This window comes from Phyllostomus hastatus, unplaced genomic scaffold, assembly GCF_019186645.2.
Source record: "Phyllostomus hastatus isolate PE091 unplaced genomic scaffold, TTU_PhHast_1.1 phas_scaffold_129, whole genome shotgun sequence".
NCBI lineage: Eukaryota > Metazoa > Chordata > Mammalia > Chiroptera > Phyllostomidae > Phyllostomus > Phyllostomus hastatus.
In genome coordinates, this window is record NW_025334009.1 from 27,962,587 (window position 1) to 27,983,582 (window position 20,996).

Below are 20,996 nucleotides of genomic sequence, written 5' to 3' on the forward strand. Positions count from 1 at the left end.
CTTTGTAAACTGTCCAGTTCAATGCAACTATTAGTTATTACTGTTATTCTTTACTGAAGTTTAAAAAATAGAGATGGAATTGCATAAAAGCATCCTGGCAACATTCCATCATGCTAAGCAAGTTGATAGAATTTCCCAGAACCATTGGTCTTGCCTTCCTATCCTCCAAATTTGAACGTGAGAGATATTTGGAAATGTAACTGCAACTTTCCACTATGATTCCATCATAAGAGAAATGTCACCTCTGGAAGCATTCCTGGGCAGTCAGGCCCATCTCCCTCTGACGAAATACCCATCTCTCTGTATTGGTCTCTCTCATGTTATTGTAATGATTTATTTACATGCTCTCTTTCCCCTAACAAGCACAGTCGGGTAAGAACCACGTGAATGTTGCCGGCTCCTGTGTTGCACGTAGGAGGCTCAGGCAGCATTGTGTGAGGAGTGGAGAAACTGCTTACCTTGTTTTGTGCTTTGTGAATATGTTCTGACTACCTGAGGGAGTCCTCTAATTTGGGACTTTATAAGGGACACAAACAACATGGGAGTTTGTGGAAGACTGAATTCATAGTACAATGAGAATCATTTAGCTATAATGGATATTCTGATACAATCTTTTATTTCTTTTGTATTAAGTGGTAAATATTCTTAGTCATGTGGGTGAGAATCTACTCTGTGAGCCAGTCCCCACTCTGGACTCATCTCTTGTCCAGATTCTGGAGCTCCCATGTTTTCCTGGTTTTGTACTTGACCCTACTGATCTGACAGAATGCGCCTTCTTTGTCTCAGGCCCTTGATCCTCAGCTTCTGCTTAAAAACTAGCTCAAAGTTACAGTTAAGTCCTTTAGAACATACTCTCTGAAGTTCCAATCTTCTGCAAGTTCTTGGCCGCTTATCCTATTTATTGGCCAGAAGCGGTTCCTCTCTCTGTTAATGTGGCTGCACATTCTTCTCTGTTTTCTGCCCTAAGTTGTAAAGGGAAGGACATGAGTCAGCATCATTTAGTGAGATGCATGGTTTCCTGATTTGGGTCAGGAAGAGAATATTCTCCCATGGGTAGAATCGTGGATGCCGCAACTGTTCTGGTTGACACCAGCAGCCTAGAGTGGGGCGCGTCGGCATGCAGCAGGCACTTCCCTGATCATCGTATGAATGGGTGGACAGATGACCCAGCTGACATTTAGAACAAAGATTCTTGCCCTGACATTCATGGTCGAGCAGCTGGGGAGCTGGTAGAATTGCATGAGTATGAGCTTGTAATAATAGCATTTTCTGAAGCCAGCATCCTAGCTGCCCAAAGGGAACCATGTAAGGAAATATGTTAAGAATCAGCTGCCAAGGCAAAGCCTGATCCTAACAAAAGGAAGGAAGAAGGGGAAAAGAGAAAAGCTGAAGCTGTCAAGAAAGGACGGCCTTGTCTCAGGAACCTTCTCGAGTCATCTCACTGATTACCATATTTTGCTGTGTATCGTGTGCACTTTTTTGTCCACATTTTTGAGGGAAAAATAAGGATGCATATTATGCATGGGTAGTACCTGAAATACTTTGTATCTGTTCTTGTGTTTTGTAATTATTTGTTGCATAAAATTTCTTGTACCATAATATGTACAAAAACAAATGCTAACATTCCTTTATAATACAAACAAAAAACACAAATTCTCTAAATAAAAATAAATATTTAAGTTAAAAAATGAAAACAAGAGATTTTTTCCTGAAATTTTGTGGGCCAAAAATGTGGGTGCACAGTATACATGGGAATACCTTATACATGGCAAAATACGCTCCCTGTACTCCTTTTTCTTACCACCTCTCAGCATTTCTGAGCACAGTGTGTTTGCTCTTCTCTTGTATAATGCTTCTTTTCCTGTGTAATTGTCTTTGGTTCTTTCACATCTGTAGAGTCTGTGGGCTGCTGCTTGCATTTGAAACTCCTGGATTTGTCATAAACCTATATCTCTGAGTTCTCAATAAATTCCTCTCCTGCCTGCCCTGCTTTGGGAAGTCTGCTGTTTACAATTTTAAGTTGTCTAGTAAGAAAAGCCTTCTAAGTGTTATATCTTTAGTACAAATACCTTTAAGAAAGAAAATAATTCCGTTTACTCCGGGCGGACTTTAGCTTTATTGATCTAACACCGAAACAAAAAACTCTTACATGGGGAAAGAGCATTGTAACCCACCAGGTCAGGAACACTTATCGCTCTCTACCAGCTGTGCTTTCAAGAAAGAAAGAAGGTTTTCCACCACCATGTATTTGACCCCATTTGCCCTTTTCCACCCCCCAACCCCCCTTTCCCTCTGGTAACTGTTGGCTGTGTCTGTGATTTTGTGTTTGTTTGTCTGGTCTGTTCATTTGTTGCTTTCAGTTTTATAGCCCATCCACAAGTGAAAGCGTATGGTTCTTGACTATTTTTTATCTGACTTATTTTACTTGGCATGGTATTTTCAAGATCTATCCTTGTCACAAATGGCAGTATTTCTTTTTTTCTATGGCTGTGTAGTATTCCATTATATATATGTACCACATCTTCTTTATCCAGTCATCTATCAAAGGACTCGGGTTGTTTCCATGTCTTGGCCACTGTGAATAATACGTGTTGTAAACGTTTGTACTCCGCTATTTTGGAAATTTCCCCAAAATAACCAACTTAGGGTCATTCAAATTCATATATTTCTGTCTTTCTGAAATAAAATAAACATATGCAAAACATCACTTTTAACTTAAAAAAAAAGAATGAAGACTTTTTCCCCTTTGCTTTTGTTTTGATATGAAAGACTACAGTTCATATACCAATAACCTTCTCTGGTTTTGTTTTCCTAGGGCCCGAAAGGCATGGCAGGGACGCCTATATATTCTGTACGTATCTGCTTATTCATAAAAGAAAACCCAACCAGTTCACTGGAAAATAAATATGGCCACTCAGATGTCACCGTGCTCATGTTTCTATTCTCTGTTTTTTTATTTCTAGCAATGTGATCTGATCCAGTTCGTGCGGGACCATAGTCGTGAGTATCTGTGTGTCGGGGAAGGAGAGCATCAGTGATTGGTGAGGGCACTTTGGATGAAAGTGATGTGGGCATGCAGGATCAGTGGGCTGAATTCACTGGTGGAGAAGGCAGATATCCTCTGCCACAGGCTTGTCATGAGAGCCTTCTGTGAGAACAGCTGTCATCAAAGGTGGGAGATAGAGGAGTATAAGTAATGACATATACTTTAACTTAGCTCATGAGGTGCAATTCATACAGGAGCAAAAACGTGCCTATGGGAAACAATTAGAGACCAACTCAAATGGTGTGTGAATGAGCTCACATTCATATAACAGTTATGTACAAAGTTGGAACTGAGAGAACATAGTATTAAAGGGATGAACATGGGAGTTTGGGGTTCTTTGGTTAGTTACTTAGTTAATGAAAGCTTCTTGGATGTGAGTAATTGAATCCCCACTATGAGGACATGATGGGCAGCGGCAAAACAATAGTTTCAGCAAAGGAAAAAAGCAGAAGTCAACAAATAGCGGGGTTGTCGTTGGTTATGAAAGAAGGAAATAAGGTAGGAAACACCCAGTAATCTCATTTCTGAAAATTTATCCAAAGGAAATAAAGCAAAACAAGGAAAAAATTATACATATAGATGAATGTTGGAATATTCATTAGAGCAAAATAACTGTACACTTAGACTCTACACTTATAGAATAATTACATTATGGTGCATTATCTTCTGAGAAAATATTACACAGATATGGTTTTTATGAAGACAATCAGAATATGAAAGATATTGCCATAAAAAAACATAAAATTAAGTTGGATTTTCTTTTTTCCATATAGGTAAATATAATACATACAAATAAATAGTAAAGGCAAAGGTATCAAAGAGTGACAACTTCTGTTGGGGTGGTAGAATTTTAGGTGATTAGTCTTCATGTTTGTGGTGAAATTCATAGTTATACTTATACAATCACAAGCAGAAAAATGTAAAATGGGAAAATCAGAGACTTTACTGAGGAACACTGGATGAGAATGCAGCCATTGCAAGCATGTGGCAAGGAGAGAACAACAACTAAACCAAGTTCAAAATCCCTTTAAGGCCAGACAGGGAGAGGCTAAGTATCACTGTGAATCAGGAGGCAGAGGAGGGGTTATAAAGGGGAATCAGCTGGTAGGAAAACGAGATGACTGGAAACATTTTAGAGGTAGAGTAGTGTTGGGTAGGCCCTATAGTGACGTGAAGTGCAGGCAGCTGATGAAATGGGTGAGAGTAAAAAGGTGAGGGTCAGGGAAGCAGATTCAATGTTGAAGTCACTCAAGTGTCTGTTGTCCTTAGAGCCACATGGGTTGGATGAGGTTCCAAAGAATGGGAATCCAGAGAGACAGAAACAGAACCCCAAGGGATAAACTCGGGAAGACCGAAGGATGGAGAATGGCATTGCAGAGATGAGGAAGTCCTGCCAAATGTGGGCAACTTGAAAAGGAGCAAGAAGAAACCAGTGCAGAAAGGATTCAAAAGGAGGGGACCTTGTGAAAGGCATAGCTTGAGAAGTAGTAAGACTCTCCAGCACAGGGAAGAGGGGAGAAATAGGCCTGGGGTCACAGCGAGAGGACAAAGACAGAGCCATAGTAGGGGAGGTGTGTGGTCAGACTCCCTTCAAGGTGTTGCTGGTTCTCAGTGAAATCAAGGGATGCCTTCCCAAGAAAGAACAAAGGAGACAGAAGGAACTGGGTAGATGAATGCCTGCCCTTGGAGGGTTTAGGATTTGATGGTAGTTTTCCAACACTGAATGAAAGGAGTTAGCCAGGAAATTAGGGGGCCAGGGCAGATGGTGGGCTCTGTAACCAGGCAGGTGCAGATCAGCGAGCATGAAATCCCAGAGTTTGGATCTTAGATGAGGATTTGGGTGACAGGTCTTTAGAGCTAATTCAGATGAACTCACTTGACAGACAACATCACCGAGGCCCTGTATGTTCAGACTCCTGCAAACATGTTTGTTCTTCAAATCCTGCAATAGCTCTCTGCCACACAGGGAGGAGGGCTGGGTCCTGACCTGGTGGCTAGGACCCTAACCCCGGAATCAAATAAGAAACCTAGGAAGCTGCAGGGGGTGGGGGATGAGGAGAGATGAGTGTGGTTGAGAATTAACCAGGAGGACCCAAATGATTAGAGGTTTGGAGGGAGAGGCATAATTAAAGAGGATTTCTAGAAAAAAATAAACATAAAGAGAAACACACTCAAAGAGGTCAACTAGTTTCTCTCAAGTCATCCAGATTCAAACCCAGACAGGTGTGTCTATTGCCAGCTTTTAGCCTCGTAGCTGGGTTGGAGGTTAACGAATAAAAAAGTTCTCCATCAAAAGAAAAGGCATCTGCTTCAGGCCTTGCAATGCAGAGGAGGCTGTGGGTTCTCTGTGCTGTCTGCTGGCAGAGGCTAAGGACAAAAAATGTCAATAGGGTTGATGGGAGGTGAGCCCAGCTGTGGGGCAGCAGGATGGAAGGCCAGTTTGCTGTCAGCACTAATACTGTCTTTCATTATATTGGAGTGACTCATTTGCTTCCTAGGAACTGAGTAAAATAAACACAAAAATTCTCAGGCCTGTGCTTACTTAAAGATTTCCCCACTTCATCTGACAGCGGAAATCACTTAGAGAAACCCGATGCTATTCTACTCAGTAGAAACCCTTAGGGGGAGGGGGAGTTCCTTTATCTCTCTAGATATAAAGATAATTCACAGGAGCTGCATATTTAGCAGAGACAATGTTCATTTGGCAATCCTCACAGTATTTATTGCAGGGAAATAGAGGTTCCCAGGGTGTTTATCAGGGAGGAAAATAAAACCCCATATTTTAGCCTTGCCTTGCTGAATGATGCTTAGAAGGCTATAAGAAGAGATATAAAACAAATTAAATGTTAGCTATCTCACCATTTAATCAGAGGCTCATCTATTCTGTTTCTAAGACAAGTGATCAGTGTTTCAGGTTTCAACCAAAATTCTGCTAAAGTCTGCTGGCCATGACTCACAAGGAGAAAGGGTCAGAAGTTTCACAAATCAATGCAATTCTGTGTACATCTTTCTCCAGCCTCCAGCCTTCGGCCTTGGCTTCCTGTAACTTAGGTGTTAGCTTCATGTGCACTTACAGTCAAAAAAATTAAATTTTGTTGAAATTTTTATTGTTTTGGATTATTTTTAGTCTGTGTTCCAAAAGTACAATAAAATCTTCTCTCTCTCTGTCTCTTCTCATTTTTATAGCTTGTTGGGAAGGTGAGTATTCCTACCATGCTGTGTTTCTTGATGAAATTATTACGATATTCTGAAAAGACCAACTTGAAAGAAACTCTCACCCCGTGGGAATAAGGATGTCTTCCTTCTACGTAGACACGTCTGTCTTGATTTGGACTGCAACTGACCATGTCGTCATTGGACCTGGTTGTAAAATGGGCCCTTCACTCTATTGTTCTCTCTAGGTCCTGACCCAATTCATGACCCAGTTTGTTCATGGAGTGGGCCCTGTGTTGCTGAGAGACTCAGCAATGGGGCTCTTTCACTGGCTGTATTCTGTTGCCCTGTTTGCTGCTTGATCCCATGGACGCCACCTTCTTGGATAGGCTATGTGTCCTCTATTCCCTCTGACCCACATCTTTCATCTCAACACGCACACACCTATCTTCTCACCATGTACCCTCCACTTGCCAACCTGACCCTGCCGTGAATGGTTTTCCCAGGGCCTACGCCACAATCAGTGTTGCAGGGGCCCTTACATCCATTGTATGACATTGCCAATAAAGGCAGTCATGTCAACTTCAAGAGCGCCCGGTCTCCTACAGGGCTGCTGAAGTAAACCCACAGGGTCTTGGAGAGTTCATTACCAAGTATGGCACCATTTACTTTAATTCTGAAACAAAACATAACAAAAACTTTGGACATGTAAGTGCCCTATACAACTCTATGAATTAGAATTACATCTACCAGGTACCCCGGTGGGGACTAGGAAAGAAAGGCTGTGAAGTCCGCACTTTATATAACCAAATTTTAATGCTCTATTTTTATGCAACACACCTTCAAGCTAAAATGTCGGTTCCTCCAGTTGTAGAGTTGTATGTAACACTTGCATTTTCCTAGAAGTTGGTGTGAACCAGCCTTACTGGAGTAAAGGGATTAGGAAAAACTTATGATCCAGTGATATCACTTATACTTCTGTTTTTCATTTTTGTAGAAAAGTGTCCACTATATCCAACAGAACTGGTATTTGCCTTGGACCAGTCCTATGGTATCACAGAACAGAGATTTAATGAAATGAGGAATATCATCACTTCAGTTGTCATTGATCTTAACATCAGGGAAAACAACTGCCCTGTGGGAGCAAGAGTTGCTGTGGTTTCCTATGACTCAGGCACCAGCTATCTCATCCGTTGGTCTGACTACCATAGCAAGAAGCAACTCCTCCAGCTTCTTTCCCAAATAAAATATAGAAGCCCCACAGCAGCTCAAGACATTGGTAACGCGATGAGATTCGTGGCCCGGAACGTTTTCAAGCGGACGTCTGCGGGAGCCAACATGAGGAGAGTTGGTGTGTTTTTTAGCAATGGGCAAGCATCCAGTAGGTCATCCATCATCACAGCCACCATGGAGCTCAGCGCCCTGGATATCAGTCCAACAGTCTTTGCTTTTAATGGAAGGGGTTTTCTTGATGAGGCTTTTGGGGTAAGAACTATTCTTGGCAACTTCTTCACTTTTAAGATAGTAGTACTACCATCAGGATGGTAATGGTGGGGAGTAGAGGGAGATATGTGGCCTCTTCAGTCCCTCTGCAGTTTACATGGCTGTATTGTTGGTCCATGAAATGTAGTATCAAACAATAACAGAGTCAACAATAATTGCAGCCACATTTGCTCAACTCTTGCTATGTGCCAGGCACTGTCCTTAGAGATGTACATACATACTCATACATTGTCACAACTCTCTGAAGTCAATGCAGTTGCTATCTCCATTTTAAAATGAGGAGACTGAGGCCCAGAGAGTTTGAGTGACTTCTCCAATTTTGTACAGCTACTAAATGGCTAAAGAAGATTCGACCTCAGGTTTGTCTGATCGAAAGAGCTGAGAATATGGTGTTCTCCCAGCCCTCTGCTGATCTGTGTCTCAAACCTGTCATCTGCTCTCTGTATCTCATTGAACAGCTGGTCTTAAGCTGTGGTGGGTGGAGTTTAGGGAATCTTTGAACCCCCAATGTATGAAGATTATTCCCAGGAAATGCTCCTTCCCTTTTGGAGCCACAGATCCTTATGAAATCTATGCTTCCCTTTCCCTACCCACCACACTGAAGAACTTCTGCATGTACTGTTCTACTATTTTTAAATATATTCAAATTATCCATGAAATACATGTTTCTGGACCTGTGTGAAGCCATCCTGTCACCCAAAGGGCTATAAAGCTCTATTTTTATACAAATACTCATATTTCTACTGTAAAAAAATAATGATGATAATCAATCTGCTCATGTTGCATCCAAGAGTTTTTTAGAAATAGGGCCCACTGGGAGAGTCACAATAGATCCTGACAGAAAGAACTGTAGGAAGTCAGTTTTTTCCCTGAATATAATTATCTCCCAACATAATAGATAATTGATTTATTTGTTATGTTATAGTATATGACCCCCAACAGCCATGTAGAGGTAGAGATTTTATCTGCTTTGTTTGCTTCTGTGCCCCTGGCACCTAGAACAGTACCTCTAACATTATAGGCATTCAATAAATATTTGTGCATAAGTGAGTTAATGAAGAACCTGTGGTTCACTCCTATGGATAAACTTCCTTGATTTACCAAGGCAGCATTCAGTCTTTACATGGGGAACCAAGAAAGTCAAATACAAAGGAACACCCAGAGCATCCAACTTCATAAAATTACTTTTATGAAATGCAGTAAATACTTTCTAACCATAAGGGTGAAATGATTATAATACTTCAAATGTTCATTTCACACTTTACAGAAAAACAGAGGATGTGGCTTTCCTAACCTTTACTTTCCCAATGGAGATGGAGAAAAAGCATGAGCATGTTTGTGGGTTGAGAGATACCTTCCTCACTATCTGGGAAGAATAGATTTATTTCACTGCAATAAAAGCTTCTGCCTTGCACCGTGCCTCATGCAGTAAATGCCCAATAAATAGTTCTTGACTCAAGGAATGAGTGAATTAATTAATTAATGCTACATATTGTCCATTCCTGTATTAAAGCACAAAATGTAATCAAGAAACACAAAATCAGGCAGTGTACTAACAAGAATTTTGCATAGACTTAGTGTCTGCTGTCAACTGCCTTTTGAAATACACTTTTAATTGGAATTTGTGAGTGGGAAGTCCACTGGTCATAGATAGTGTGATTGGGGTGGAAATAGTTGGGATCATTACTTAAAAAGGCCAAAGAAAACTTATGAGTGTAAAATTTCTGTAGGACCCAACTTCAGAAGCTGATGTGTGGTACTTAATCAGAAGCATGCAAAAATTCAGTGCAGAGTCGCAGGCCTGGAAATAAGAGTGAGATTTTAATACCTGCCCTATTGGATGGACCTGGTGGTTATCTTGTGGCAGTTTTCTCATCATAAAATAGGGATGCTGACACCTGCTCTATATTCTTTTCTGTGTTATGTTCAGGATAAAAAGGGGATTGTGTACATACGTGTAAAGATGCACTGGATAGAGCAAAGGCTATAATACAAGATAGTGGTAACTAGTGGGGTGTTTTTCAAATTAGTCCTTAAAGTGGGTGCACAATGGCTTCCTGATAAGGACTAATGAAAATGAACAAAGGGGCACATGCTTTTTTGTTTTTTCAACACAGTTTGACGACACCGGGACATTTCAGGTGATTCCACCTCCTTCAGATGGGCAACGTGAATCGTCAGAAAGACTTTGGAGCTGCACACTTTGCTATGGTGAGTCCAGTGGGAGAATTGACTGTGCTGAAACACTTAAATGTCCTCTGGATGAGTTATTGAAGCTGGCTTTAGCAGAGATTTCTCCTCTTGATTGCAAGTTTTGTTTTAAGTTTTCCTGTTTTCCAAAACCATATATCAGGATTTCAATCTCTGTATTGTTTGCAGTTTCCACAGAATGTGAAAATTGGTTTAGAAGATTATTTCAGTCAATGTGGGTTTTCTTGGAGACAGTTTGGTAGTTTGTGTCAAAAGCCTCTAAAATATTGAAAATATTTTCTGAGTTGGGACATGACTCAGATTTTGAGTACATATGCTGCCCACATCTGCTTTTAACAAAGACCTTCTCAAATTGTCTACCAATTGCTACAGAAATGTTGGGATGTTGACAATTCCTCATTAAATTAAATTAAATTATGTGAGATTAAAGAAGTGTTGGTCAGATTATTAATTCTTGGTAACCGGTCACTGGATCACCTGAAGATCAACAACAGCCTTGTGCCAACATTAAACCAATGATGCCTCTTGCTCTATATATTTTCAGATAAATGTTCTCCAAATGCTTGCATCAAAGAGGTTCTTTTACCTGAAAATTCACACATGGATGTAGCTTTCCTCTTAGACAATTCTCAGAATATAGCAAAAGATGAGTTTAAGGCTATGAAAGACCTGGTGACCTCAATGCTTGACAACTTCAACATTGCTTCGGACCCTTTAATCCCAGACTCTGGGGACAGGATTGCCTTGGTGAGCTATTCTCCTTGGGATGGCTCTAGGAGAAAGAAGGGTGCAGTCAAAACAGAGTTTGAGTTTACAACTTACAACAACCAAGTCCTAATGAAGAGCTACATCCAGAATTCCCTCCAGCAGCTAAATGAAGAAGCCACCATTGGCCATGCCCTACTGTGGACCCTAGAGAAGCTCTTCCCAGAAGCACCCCACCTGAGAAAACATAAGGTCATCTTTGTGGTCTCAGCTGGAGAAAACCACGAAAAGAGGGAATTATTAAGGAAGGTGGCCCTGAGGGCCAAGTGTCAAGGCTATGTCATGTTTGTGATTTCCTTGCGCTCTCCACATAAGGACAGATTGGAGGAGTTGGCTAGCCACCCGCTTGATCACCATCTGATACAGCTTGGGAGACTTCATAAACCGGATCTGGATTATATTACGAAGTTTCTAAAGCCATTTGTATACACAGTCAGACGTGAGTCATTATTTTGCTTTTCCTGTTGGTCTGAACAAATTAGTTTGTTAATAATATTGATAACCTAACTTGTTTTTGTATCTATAGTTAACCCAAGTATATGATTTAGCCTGCCAGTGAGTTGGGGAAAGGGGTGGGGCTTATCTGATTATACCTTGTTTATACCTTGGTCATCTGTGGTGAGGCCTTCCTTTTTTGTGACGGGATGTCTCTTAGTCAAAAGCTTGGCACTTGAGAAAGCACAGGGTCACCGGAGGTCTCCTGAGCCACACATGCTCAACTAAAGGAATTTTAGCCACTCTTAGGTGGTCTTCAGGATGAGCACTTAAATAAAAGTTTTCTCTGCTACAGCAGGATTTTTTCCAGCCTTGGCCCACCCTGGAGATGTATGTGAGGGTATAAGGACAGCCTACTCCTGTGCTGCTCCCAAAGAGTATGAGCATACAATACACAGCTGTTGAAAGGCAGGTTCTGATTCAGTATGTCCAGGATGGAGGCTGAGATTGTGCATCTCTAACAGTTTCTCCAGGGATGTCAATACATTCTCCTGTCCAAGAATGACACTTTGAGTAGCAAGGTGCTCCAGTGTTACCACTGAATTGGCGCTAGCTCACAAACTGAGCTATGAAGAGAGAAATACAGAAATTGAGAGTAAGCATCTAGAAACTTTTAAAGCAGTGGGATTTGTTTTACTGAGTAAGATAACAAAATGTATCAGTCTGCAAAGGATTAGAAATAAAAATACCTTGTCCTTCACCACAAGTGGCTTAAGAAACACTCTTTCTACAGCCGTGGTTTTCATCTGGGGATAGTTTTGCCCCTCAGGGTGCATTTGTAAATGTCTGGAGACATGTTTGATTGTCACAATCGAGGGAGAGGGTACCACTGGTACCTAGTGGGTACAGGCCAGGGATTTGCTAAACATCCTATAGGGTACAGTATACCCTCTCAGCCCCCACAGCAAAGAATGATCCAACCCAAAATTGCAAAAGCACTGAGGTTGAGAAACCTTGATCTAGGGGATCCCAAAGAATTTGAGCTGAACCTGCTCTTTCTGGAGATGTGCCAGGTTTGGAGTTAGGTCCTGTCGAAACCAGTCCCACCCCCTAGAATTCCACAGTTGCCCTGCTGTTTAAAGAATCTCCAACACCAGCATGGTGACCGAATCTTGAGGCTTCGTTCTTCATTGCAAAGAGAGCTCTACCTTTCTCCTGTAGCTCACAGTTGATTGAAGAAGCAAGTAATTGCCCACTTGGGAATATCATATTATTTCTTTAAATCTAAATGCCTTCAATTGTATGATGCATCATTACATTATGTAAAAAGAAAGAAAAAATGCTTCCAATGAAATGTTGATAGTAACTCTCCTTTTAGAGCATTTTGTTTTATAGTAATTAGAAAAGTTCTTTTAGACAGACCATCACATATCACTCATGCTGTAAAATAGGCATCCCTAGAACTTGTTATTCAGAATTTGAATCTTGTGAGCTGTTTCTTGACTCAGAGTCATTGATATTCACCTTTTTTCCCCATTCATTATTGTTCTTTGTGCCATTAAGATTGATGTTGATGCAGCACTTTTAAAGGCTATAAAATAACTCAAAGCTGGGCTTCCTGGCCTCTTAAGTGGCTTTGCAATTATGTAGAGCTTGCTTACTTTTGATTACCACCTGAATGATGTTGCTAAAACATCCAGTTCACTGCCTTCCCATAACCATTTGGTTTGCAGGGGTTAGAAGACTCCTCTCCTAATACTTCCGGAAATTTTTAAACCACTGACACCAGTGTTACAAGATTTGGTGCTGGCACATTTGCTGTTCCTGCACACACAGACAACTGCCTCACAACTCCTAACTCACTAACAGCGACTGACAAATGCAACTGATTAAAAGGCATAGTCTCATTTTAAGGAAATAGAAAAAAAAACTGTTCATCTTAGAACCAGAAAGTATGATTATTATAAAACCATAAATATTCTCCATAGAAGACTCTCATAAAAGACTCCATGAGGTACTTTCATGGAGTCTTAGATCATTCAGTGTTCCAAGGCCTCTTTTAGCTAAAAAGTATTTGTTTCCCTGAATGTGGGGTGAACAGGTACACTCCTCAATAGTTCACAGATTGTAGAACAACAATGGCAAGGGATAAAGGGATTCATTTAGGTCAGTAAGCTAAAACCCTTTCTGTGATTCTTTTCTTCCTTGAAATCAGAGTTAATTGGTGCAGAAGTAGAATCATGTAATAAAAAAAATACCTTTTCTGCATTTGATTCATTAGCATACGTCTGAGTGGAAAAGCTTTATAGAGTTGGAATCAGATTTCCCCTAGATTATGTTAGCCTGGGCATACAGAAACCGTTGATCTCCCCTCATCACAGTCAACCCTTGAATGAACAATTTGAGGTGGTCTCTTCCCCTGATCCTGGTCATTCTTTGACTTGCAAAACACTCTAAAATCAAGTTCTAAATGTTGTTTCTAGTTGGTACTATTTTCTGTTTTCACTCTAGCCAAATTTTGCTGAAATGTTTTAGTGACATTTATTGATTGAAGAGGATTCCTGTTAGGGTTCTCCTTACCTAGCTTACTCAACTTCTAGTTTAAAAATCTAACTATAACTTTGTTCTCTCAATAGGAGGATTCAATCAGTACCCACCTCCAATGCTTGAGAATGCCTGTAGACGCATCAGTTTACAAGATGACAGTCAAGATCTCCATTTCTTGTGAGTTAGAAAGCTCTTACATTTACAAATGAGTGTTAATGCATGGATTGCTGGGTGTGTGACTGGCAGTTAGCAGGTTATTTGGTTAAGGAAGCTGATACAGTCTCTGAAATAAAGGCTTTGCATGCATTTCATTTTCCGTAGCAGAAGTTACATATCAAGCATGCTTTCTGGTTTGATGTTTTTAAAACAACCTCATGAGCCTTATTACAATTTTGCCTTTAAATTCATGGCTTCCTCAGAAATTCCCACACTGAAATGTATCCCAGAATTTAGAAAACCCAATTTAGTCTCAACCCACCTCAACCTCACTTCCCATCTCTCCCACCATGAGCACTGAGTTTCAGCCACACTGGTCTCTTGTTTGCCTTGTGTGAACTGTTGACTCACCCCCTGGGCCTCTGGTCATGCTCCCTAGGACCCTGTCCCTTCCAGTGGAATCCCACCCATCTTTTATGTCCTGGACTGAAGCTGTATCCACCTCGAGGCCTGTCTTTACTTTCAAACAAAATCCATAACTCCTCCTTGTTTGTACCTTAAAAAAAATCCTCACCTAAGGATATGTTTATTGATTTTAGAGAGAGAGGGAGGGAGGGGGAGAGGGAGGAAGAGCAAAAGTGAAACAGAGAGAAACAACCATGTGCGATCCTATAAGCACCCCCACCAGGGATTGAACCACAGCCTTTCGGTGTACAGGGCGATAATCCAACCAACTGAGCCACCGGCCAGGGCTGTTTGCACCTTTTTATACATGTGCTGAGGTTATTGTTACAGTTTATCCCAATGTCGTGTCTCACTGAAGCCTAGGGCTGCGTGATTCACAGTTTCATCCCCAACACAAAGCAGAAAAGACCCCACAATACAGAGTTGCACATGTACATAATTTTCCTTAAAACTAGATCCTAAATACAGATGGAAATAATTAATCTGAATGAATCTTGAACCTCAAACTGAATGAGAGTGGCCCATTTGGCTGCCCTCTGCTTCTCTCTATACTCCCCTGAGCTTGGATCCCAGACTGGAGGCTTGCGGAAGCCCCAGGTGGGGGCCCTGATGCCTCCGTCCTCTCAGGTGGCAGTCAAGTGAAGAGCTTCTCAGAACAGGTAAGGTCTCTAACATCCAGAAGCAAAATGGCAAAATGAAGTTGCCTCTGAATTCCCACAAATCCATGTTCCTGTAATGCTATATTTTGTTTACTTGGTAGTTTAGCAAGGAAGCGTCCAACAGCCAACACCTTCTGAGGGACAACGTCACACTGATGTCATGTGAAGCAATGTTTCCCAGCACTGAATAAGTCATAAACCCATTTAAAGCAAGATCAAGTCCTGCAGAACTCCCAGCAAAATATTATAATGTTATTTAAACATGTGCAAATAAACATAAATCGAGCTGCAACCACCCTATGCTTATAGTTCATATGCAACTATCAGACCAAAACAAATTTGTGCATCAAATCCAAGCCAATGCAACAAGACACAATTTTTTTGTCTTTGTCTTTTCTTAAAAATTGTTTTGTTGTTCAATTACAGTTGTCCCCATTTTCCTCCATTGATCTCCCCTGCCCTGCCACCCCCCATCTCCCACATTCAATCCTTCCCCCACCCCATTCATTGTCCAGGGGGACTTTATTTAAAAATTTTTAAATATTTTTATTTTTAATTTTTTAAATTGTTGTTCCATTACCGTTGTCCCGCCTTCCCCCCCCCCATTGCTCTCCCCTACTCCATGGGTCCTTTATACACATGTTCCTTGACTTGACCCTTCCCCTTCTTTCCCCCATTATCTTCCTCCCTCCTCCTCTCTGGTCACTGTCAGTTGTTCTTTATTTCCATGTCTCTGCAAATTTAAAACCCTAATTGAGTGTAATGGATGATTCTACTTTGCCAAAATAGAATTCCTGAAAACTAAAAAAATACGATATGGGTACAGTGTGATGCATACTGTGGAGGTACCCGTGCTTTCAGGTTGCCTGCCTCTGTTGTGGAGGACTCAGCTTGGGTGTTGTGGTATCATTTGGCTTTTACTTGGTGTGAATGTGTTATTCATATACATGTGAATAACTTTTTTTCCTTTCTTTGTTAACTCTAAATAGTTAAAGTAGTACCAGTGGGTGCCAAACACCAGTATCAAATACAAATGTAAACATGGACATTGAAATGTACACTTTATTTACATGAATTGAATAACAATAAACTTATATTGAATATGGTTTCTATCATCATCTAAATAAAAAGCATTCTCAAATTATCATATGGAACTCTTAAATGCCTAAGAATATAAATGTAGAGACTATGAATCTTTTAAGAGGTGTGATGTCAGAGATGTGTTTTATACAGTCTTATTCTTCTCAGAGAAGTTCTTGGTAAATTGCATGACTATTTTTTGTATGGTGATTGTTATCAATCTGAGACATTATTTGGTTGTTACAAATAACTTGTCATTGACTTGTCGTGTATCTAAAACCCTGTGGCAAATCACACTTGGTTTATTCCAAAGTAGCACTTCAGAGGCTATAAGCAGATGCAGGAAAAGGAAGGATAAATGAGGATTTTTTAATTTACCAGTTTATACTTTTTAAATAATAAGTATAATCAGTATTCATGAACTATTTGACTGAAATGAATTTAGACTTTTACCATTTTTTCTAAGATATAACTGAATAGCTGTATTAATTTTGTTGTGATATCATATTTGCATTCCCCAAAGTTATTTGCATTTATCTAAACCTTTCCTTTTTATCTTTTAGAGTTACTCCTGAGCCACGTGGGACTTTTCTAGAAGAGAGCAGCTACATTGAGCAGGAATTAAGTGCTGAGATGGATTCATCTTTTATGTTGTATGGCAATGGAGATGACCATTTGCTTCACATTCCAAGCCAGATGTTAATGCCACCAAAAGTAATAGTTAAATATGAAAAAGATCAGGATGCTGAAGAAATTACAAATCTCACTTCTGGTAAGGAAATGAAAAGTTACAATGGAAATTTTTAGATAACTGGGTCCTTGTCTTTTAACACTAGCAAAGAATCAAATACATTAAAGCTGGTATCTAAAGCAACTGTTTTCAGGTTCAAAGTGGTAGCTACAACCACTACTTTAATTGAAAGTGAAGGTTTAAATGGTGATAGGTATTACTAAGGAAATCGCTAATATAAGCTCTAAGAAATGTCCCTGATATTCTTATCAAATTTAAGGGTTATCTGGATTCCACAAGTGTCGATAAGAACATTAGGAGGTTAGTGTGAAATAGAAGAAGGTAATATAGAGACCATTAAAGCACAGAAGGGATTAAAATGACTTTAAAACTTGGCCTGGCCAGCACCCCAGAAATCATGATTGTGCGATTTTGTATGAGTTATTTTTGAGAGACCTGGAAATAATAGAGCATCATCTCTGCTACTGCCTCCTCTGCACACCTGAATGGCAAAGCAGTAATACCTTTTATCAGAATTCAATAGTTTAAAGTAAGTCAGATACATAGGATATTAGTATTTCTATGAAAAAGAATGACATACTAAACAGACTATTCAGCCATTCCATCTATGCAAATAGAATCTCCCAAAATGCTCCTTAGGCCAGAATGCCAGCATTTAAGGTACTGTGTCACAAATATCACGCATACTGTTAGAATATTTAACTTAAAAAGAAAGAAGGACCAATTTCATGCCAATTAGTCATAAGAATGAATAATGTTTATTCTTAGTAGCTCCTGAGATAAATTTTCTTTTCTTTGCATTCAACACCAGAAAATATCCCTACCTTGTCCCCCTATTTCTGAAGTATAAATATTTGAACTTTATCTTTAAAACAGTCAAACTTTCCACAAAGAAATACATTTCTCTAAAAGAAGTTAGAATTAAGAATTAAAAAGTCAATCAATCATTAGTTAAAAAATAAACCTTAAAAAGAGGCAATGCGGTAAAACTGAATGGAGGTAGTACCATGGCAGTAAGGTACTCCAGTGTGTATATTTTTAGTTAAAACAACTTTTATTGTCATATAGACATAGCTTAAAGGAGAAAATAAAATATTTGTTCTTTTTAATGGGTGTAGTTAGTGCAGGGTGTTTATTTTAATGATATGGGAATAATGGCAGCCCCAAAGGGACAGGAATTTGTTATGGTTTGGTTTAAAAGGAAGAAAAAGGGAGAGAGAAGTTGTTTTTGGCTGTGTTACAATAACAAACTGCCATTTGTGATAGTTTTGTTAGAGGTAAGCATTCTAAAGTCTAATCATTCAGAAATGTGAACCTTTTAAGGAAACATAGATATGACTGGATATTTCATGAACTATAGAAATGATCCCTGAAAGCACAGTTTTATGGCTGGATATTTAAGAAAGGACAAAAAAGAAACTCATCTTTGCAACCATCTTTAATGACCATTGTTCAGTAATAATAGAAAGACTTTTTATTTGGTTTTTCAGATGTCTGGGAATCAAGATACCCGTAGCTATCATAAGATCCAATTTGGCTGAAGAGGTAATTGTACGTGGCTCTAGTAAGAAAAAATGTACATTGTCAGTTACCCCCACCCCACCCAGTTACTCCTGGGTTGAAGTGTGCTGGGAGTTCCGTGAGGATTATGTCAGGTTGTGACAGCCTGGAAACAGTGAGTCTCAGACCTAAGGCTAATATATATATATTTATCCTTTAAAATAAACCTTAGTCTCAGATCATAAGTATTATCAAGGAACTTTGTGTTATTCATTTTTCCCCCTAAAATCACCTTTAGCCAACTGCCAAAAATCTACTGAGAACTTTCTGTACAATGTGCCATCCTCATGGAGAGTAAACTGTGGCTCTAATATTTTACTTAGTCACTAACAGTTGAACATTGATAAGTTCCAGATGTATTGCACAAATAAAAGGTTGATAATTTGCATAAGCGCCTCCATATGTTCTGTTTATTACTCATTTATAATGTGATTCTTTTGGCTGATGGCTGATCTTTCTGCCCTTGAACTGAGAATCTAGAGGGAAAGTCAAGAATCATAACCATTTAAGAAACCCAGAGTCCTGTGGTCTGGTGATGAGTTGGGCATCATCCTCTTTCATAAGAAGCACACCCACTGTCTTTATGCCAATGCCTCATCTCTGCTTCTTCTCTGCTCCGATTCCCAAGTTCATCTTCAATGCCATCACCTTTTCTACCTATTCCCATTCCTTATGGGAGCTCAAGGACAATCTCTGTCAAAATCACTTGGAATGGAAGTCCTTCATAAGCACAGATTTCTAAGCCTTCCTCAGAACTACTGCTTCATATTTAGAGGTGTGAGGAGCAGGAAAAGCTACAAGCTTTAAAACCACCACCAGTAATTTCTGTATGTCCTCAAGTTTGAGATCCACTATCCCAGTGATTCACAAAGTGTGGTCCCTAAACCATCAACATTGGCATCTTCTGGGAACTCGTTAGAACTGCAGATTCTCATCCTAGACCTACTGAACCTGAAACTCGGACTGAGGCTCAACAATCTGATGTAGCACGCAGCACATGTGATTCTGACACAGGCTAAAGTTTGGGAGCCACTACTCATTCCACCACTTTGGCATGCCAGATTTGTTATGTGTTCTCAGTGGAGCTGAGAGCAATTAGGTATCTAGCATCACAGAACAGAAGGGAGAATTTGTTGCCGAAGGATTCCAGATGCACTGGGCTGCAATACTCTTTTGTTCATTGAAGACCATTGAACATTTAATCCATCCATCCATCCATCCATCCATCCATCCATCCATCCAAATGTCTCACTCATAGCTTTAAGCAGTCCCAGGCCTTAGGATAGCTTCAGCTGATATTCTTTTCAATGAATTTTATTGAGAAATTAGAAGCAACAACACTTCCCCCTTCGAGTGAGGCTGGAATTGAACTCAAGACAATTTGCACAGGCTTTGTTTTACATTTTTGTCTCTCTTTAATCTGATTCTCATCTACAAATTAGCTCTTATTAAAAAGCCAATATGTCTTTTGACTTTGAATGAATCATAGGGTATTAGAGTCGGAATGGTATTTAGTGATCACTTCTTGCAAATCCATCAAGGGGCACCTACCCTAAGAAACACTTTGCAATGTCTAGAGACAGTTTTGTTGTCACAATTGGAGGGTGCTACTGGCTTCTAGTGGGCAGAGGCCACAGATGCTGATAAGCATTTTGCAGTGCACAGGACAGCCCTTGCAACAAAGAATTGCCCAGTCCAACTGTCAATGGTGAGAGAAACCTGTTTTTTTTGGAAGAAACTTCATGCCCCCACAGTAATGGAACTAGAATTTCAATGGCAGGAGTGGTAGGTCCTACACCCTGTGGACTGTCTCTCCATTACATCCTCAGGATTTGCTAGTTTTAAAAAGATTATGAAAGCACCATTATACCATATAAAATTTTGATATGCAGAGGCCCAAATCAAACAACTTAGCCAGCTGAGCTATTTGTGTGGTATGGAATATATGCTTTGCTTTTTCCCTCGGCATATAGGTTTGCCTAGTTTTATTCAACTGCATATCATGCTTTTCATGCATAGTATTGTCATACATTTTACATATTGCTTCAAGCTTCATACTGACTTTTCTGTGTCCTTATAATGTTACTTTTAATAAATGTGTGTATTTAGCTATTTATCCCTCGTTGAACCCATAGCTTGCTTCTAACTTTGTTGTCATGTAGTGAACTTGAATATATAGTTTTACTTCTGCTAAATTTAAATCTTTACCAGAATTAAATTCAGCAGAATTGGCTTCTGAGTCATCCATGCAACACCAGCTGAATGTCCTGCTTTCATATCACCAGTGCACATTCAGAAGAAGTCAGCAATAGAAGTGCAGTCATGTCTAAACTTGAATGACATGTGTCAGGAGCTGTCTAGGAAGTCTCAGCCACCTTGATGATCTTTGGGAATAAACTGAGTCTCCTGTTCATTGTAAACTGTGGACTGAAGTTGTTGCATTTACTTTTCTTTAGGAATTTATTATATTGGGGGTTTGGGGGAGAGAGCGGTGGGCCTTAAGATTTTTGCTCTGTGTTTCCACCTTAGGGATGCTTTTCTGTTTGCTAATTTAAAAATAAGATGTTGATAAGAATATAACCTAAAGTTTTTAATGAAAGTGACATTTTGTCATCCCCTGCTTATATTTTCTACCTTCCTTCAGAAAGCATGGAATTAGTTCTGG

General features: G+C 39.9%; 1 protein-coding gene across 5 annotated transcripts in view; it reads left to right on the plus strand.

Annotated features, from left to right (window-relative positions):
• The window catches only part of COL6A5 (collagen type VI alpha 5 chain), a 111,041-nt gene that overhangs the window by 69,901 nt on the left and 20,144 nt on the right, over positions 1–20,996 (plus strand). For 4 of the 5 annotated variants that reach the window (XM_045856933.1, XM_045856932.1, XM_045856935.1 and 1 more), the window contains exons 30-37: positions 2,816–2,851; positions 2,964–3,000; positions 6,233–6,244; positions 7,197–7,684; positions 9,820–9,913; positions 10,458–11,117; positions 13,750–13,837; positions 16,584–16,792. In XM_045856933.1, coding sequence (XP_045712889.1) covers positions 2,816–2,851; positions 2,964–3,000; positions 6,233–6,244; positions 7,197–7,684; positions 9,820–9,913; positions 10,458–11,117; positions 13,750–13,837; positions 16,584–16,792 — 1,624 coding nt within the window. Of the gene's footprint in view, positions 1–2,815; positions 2,852–2,963; positions 3,001–6,232; positions 6,245–7,196; positions 7,685–9,819; positions 9,914–10,457; positions 11,118–13,749; positions 13,838–16,583; positions 16,793–18,261; positions 18,722–20,996 lie in introns of those variants that run through there. The other variant, XM_045856936.1, reaches the window with a different exon arrangement.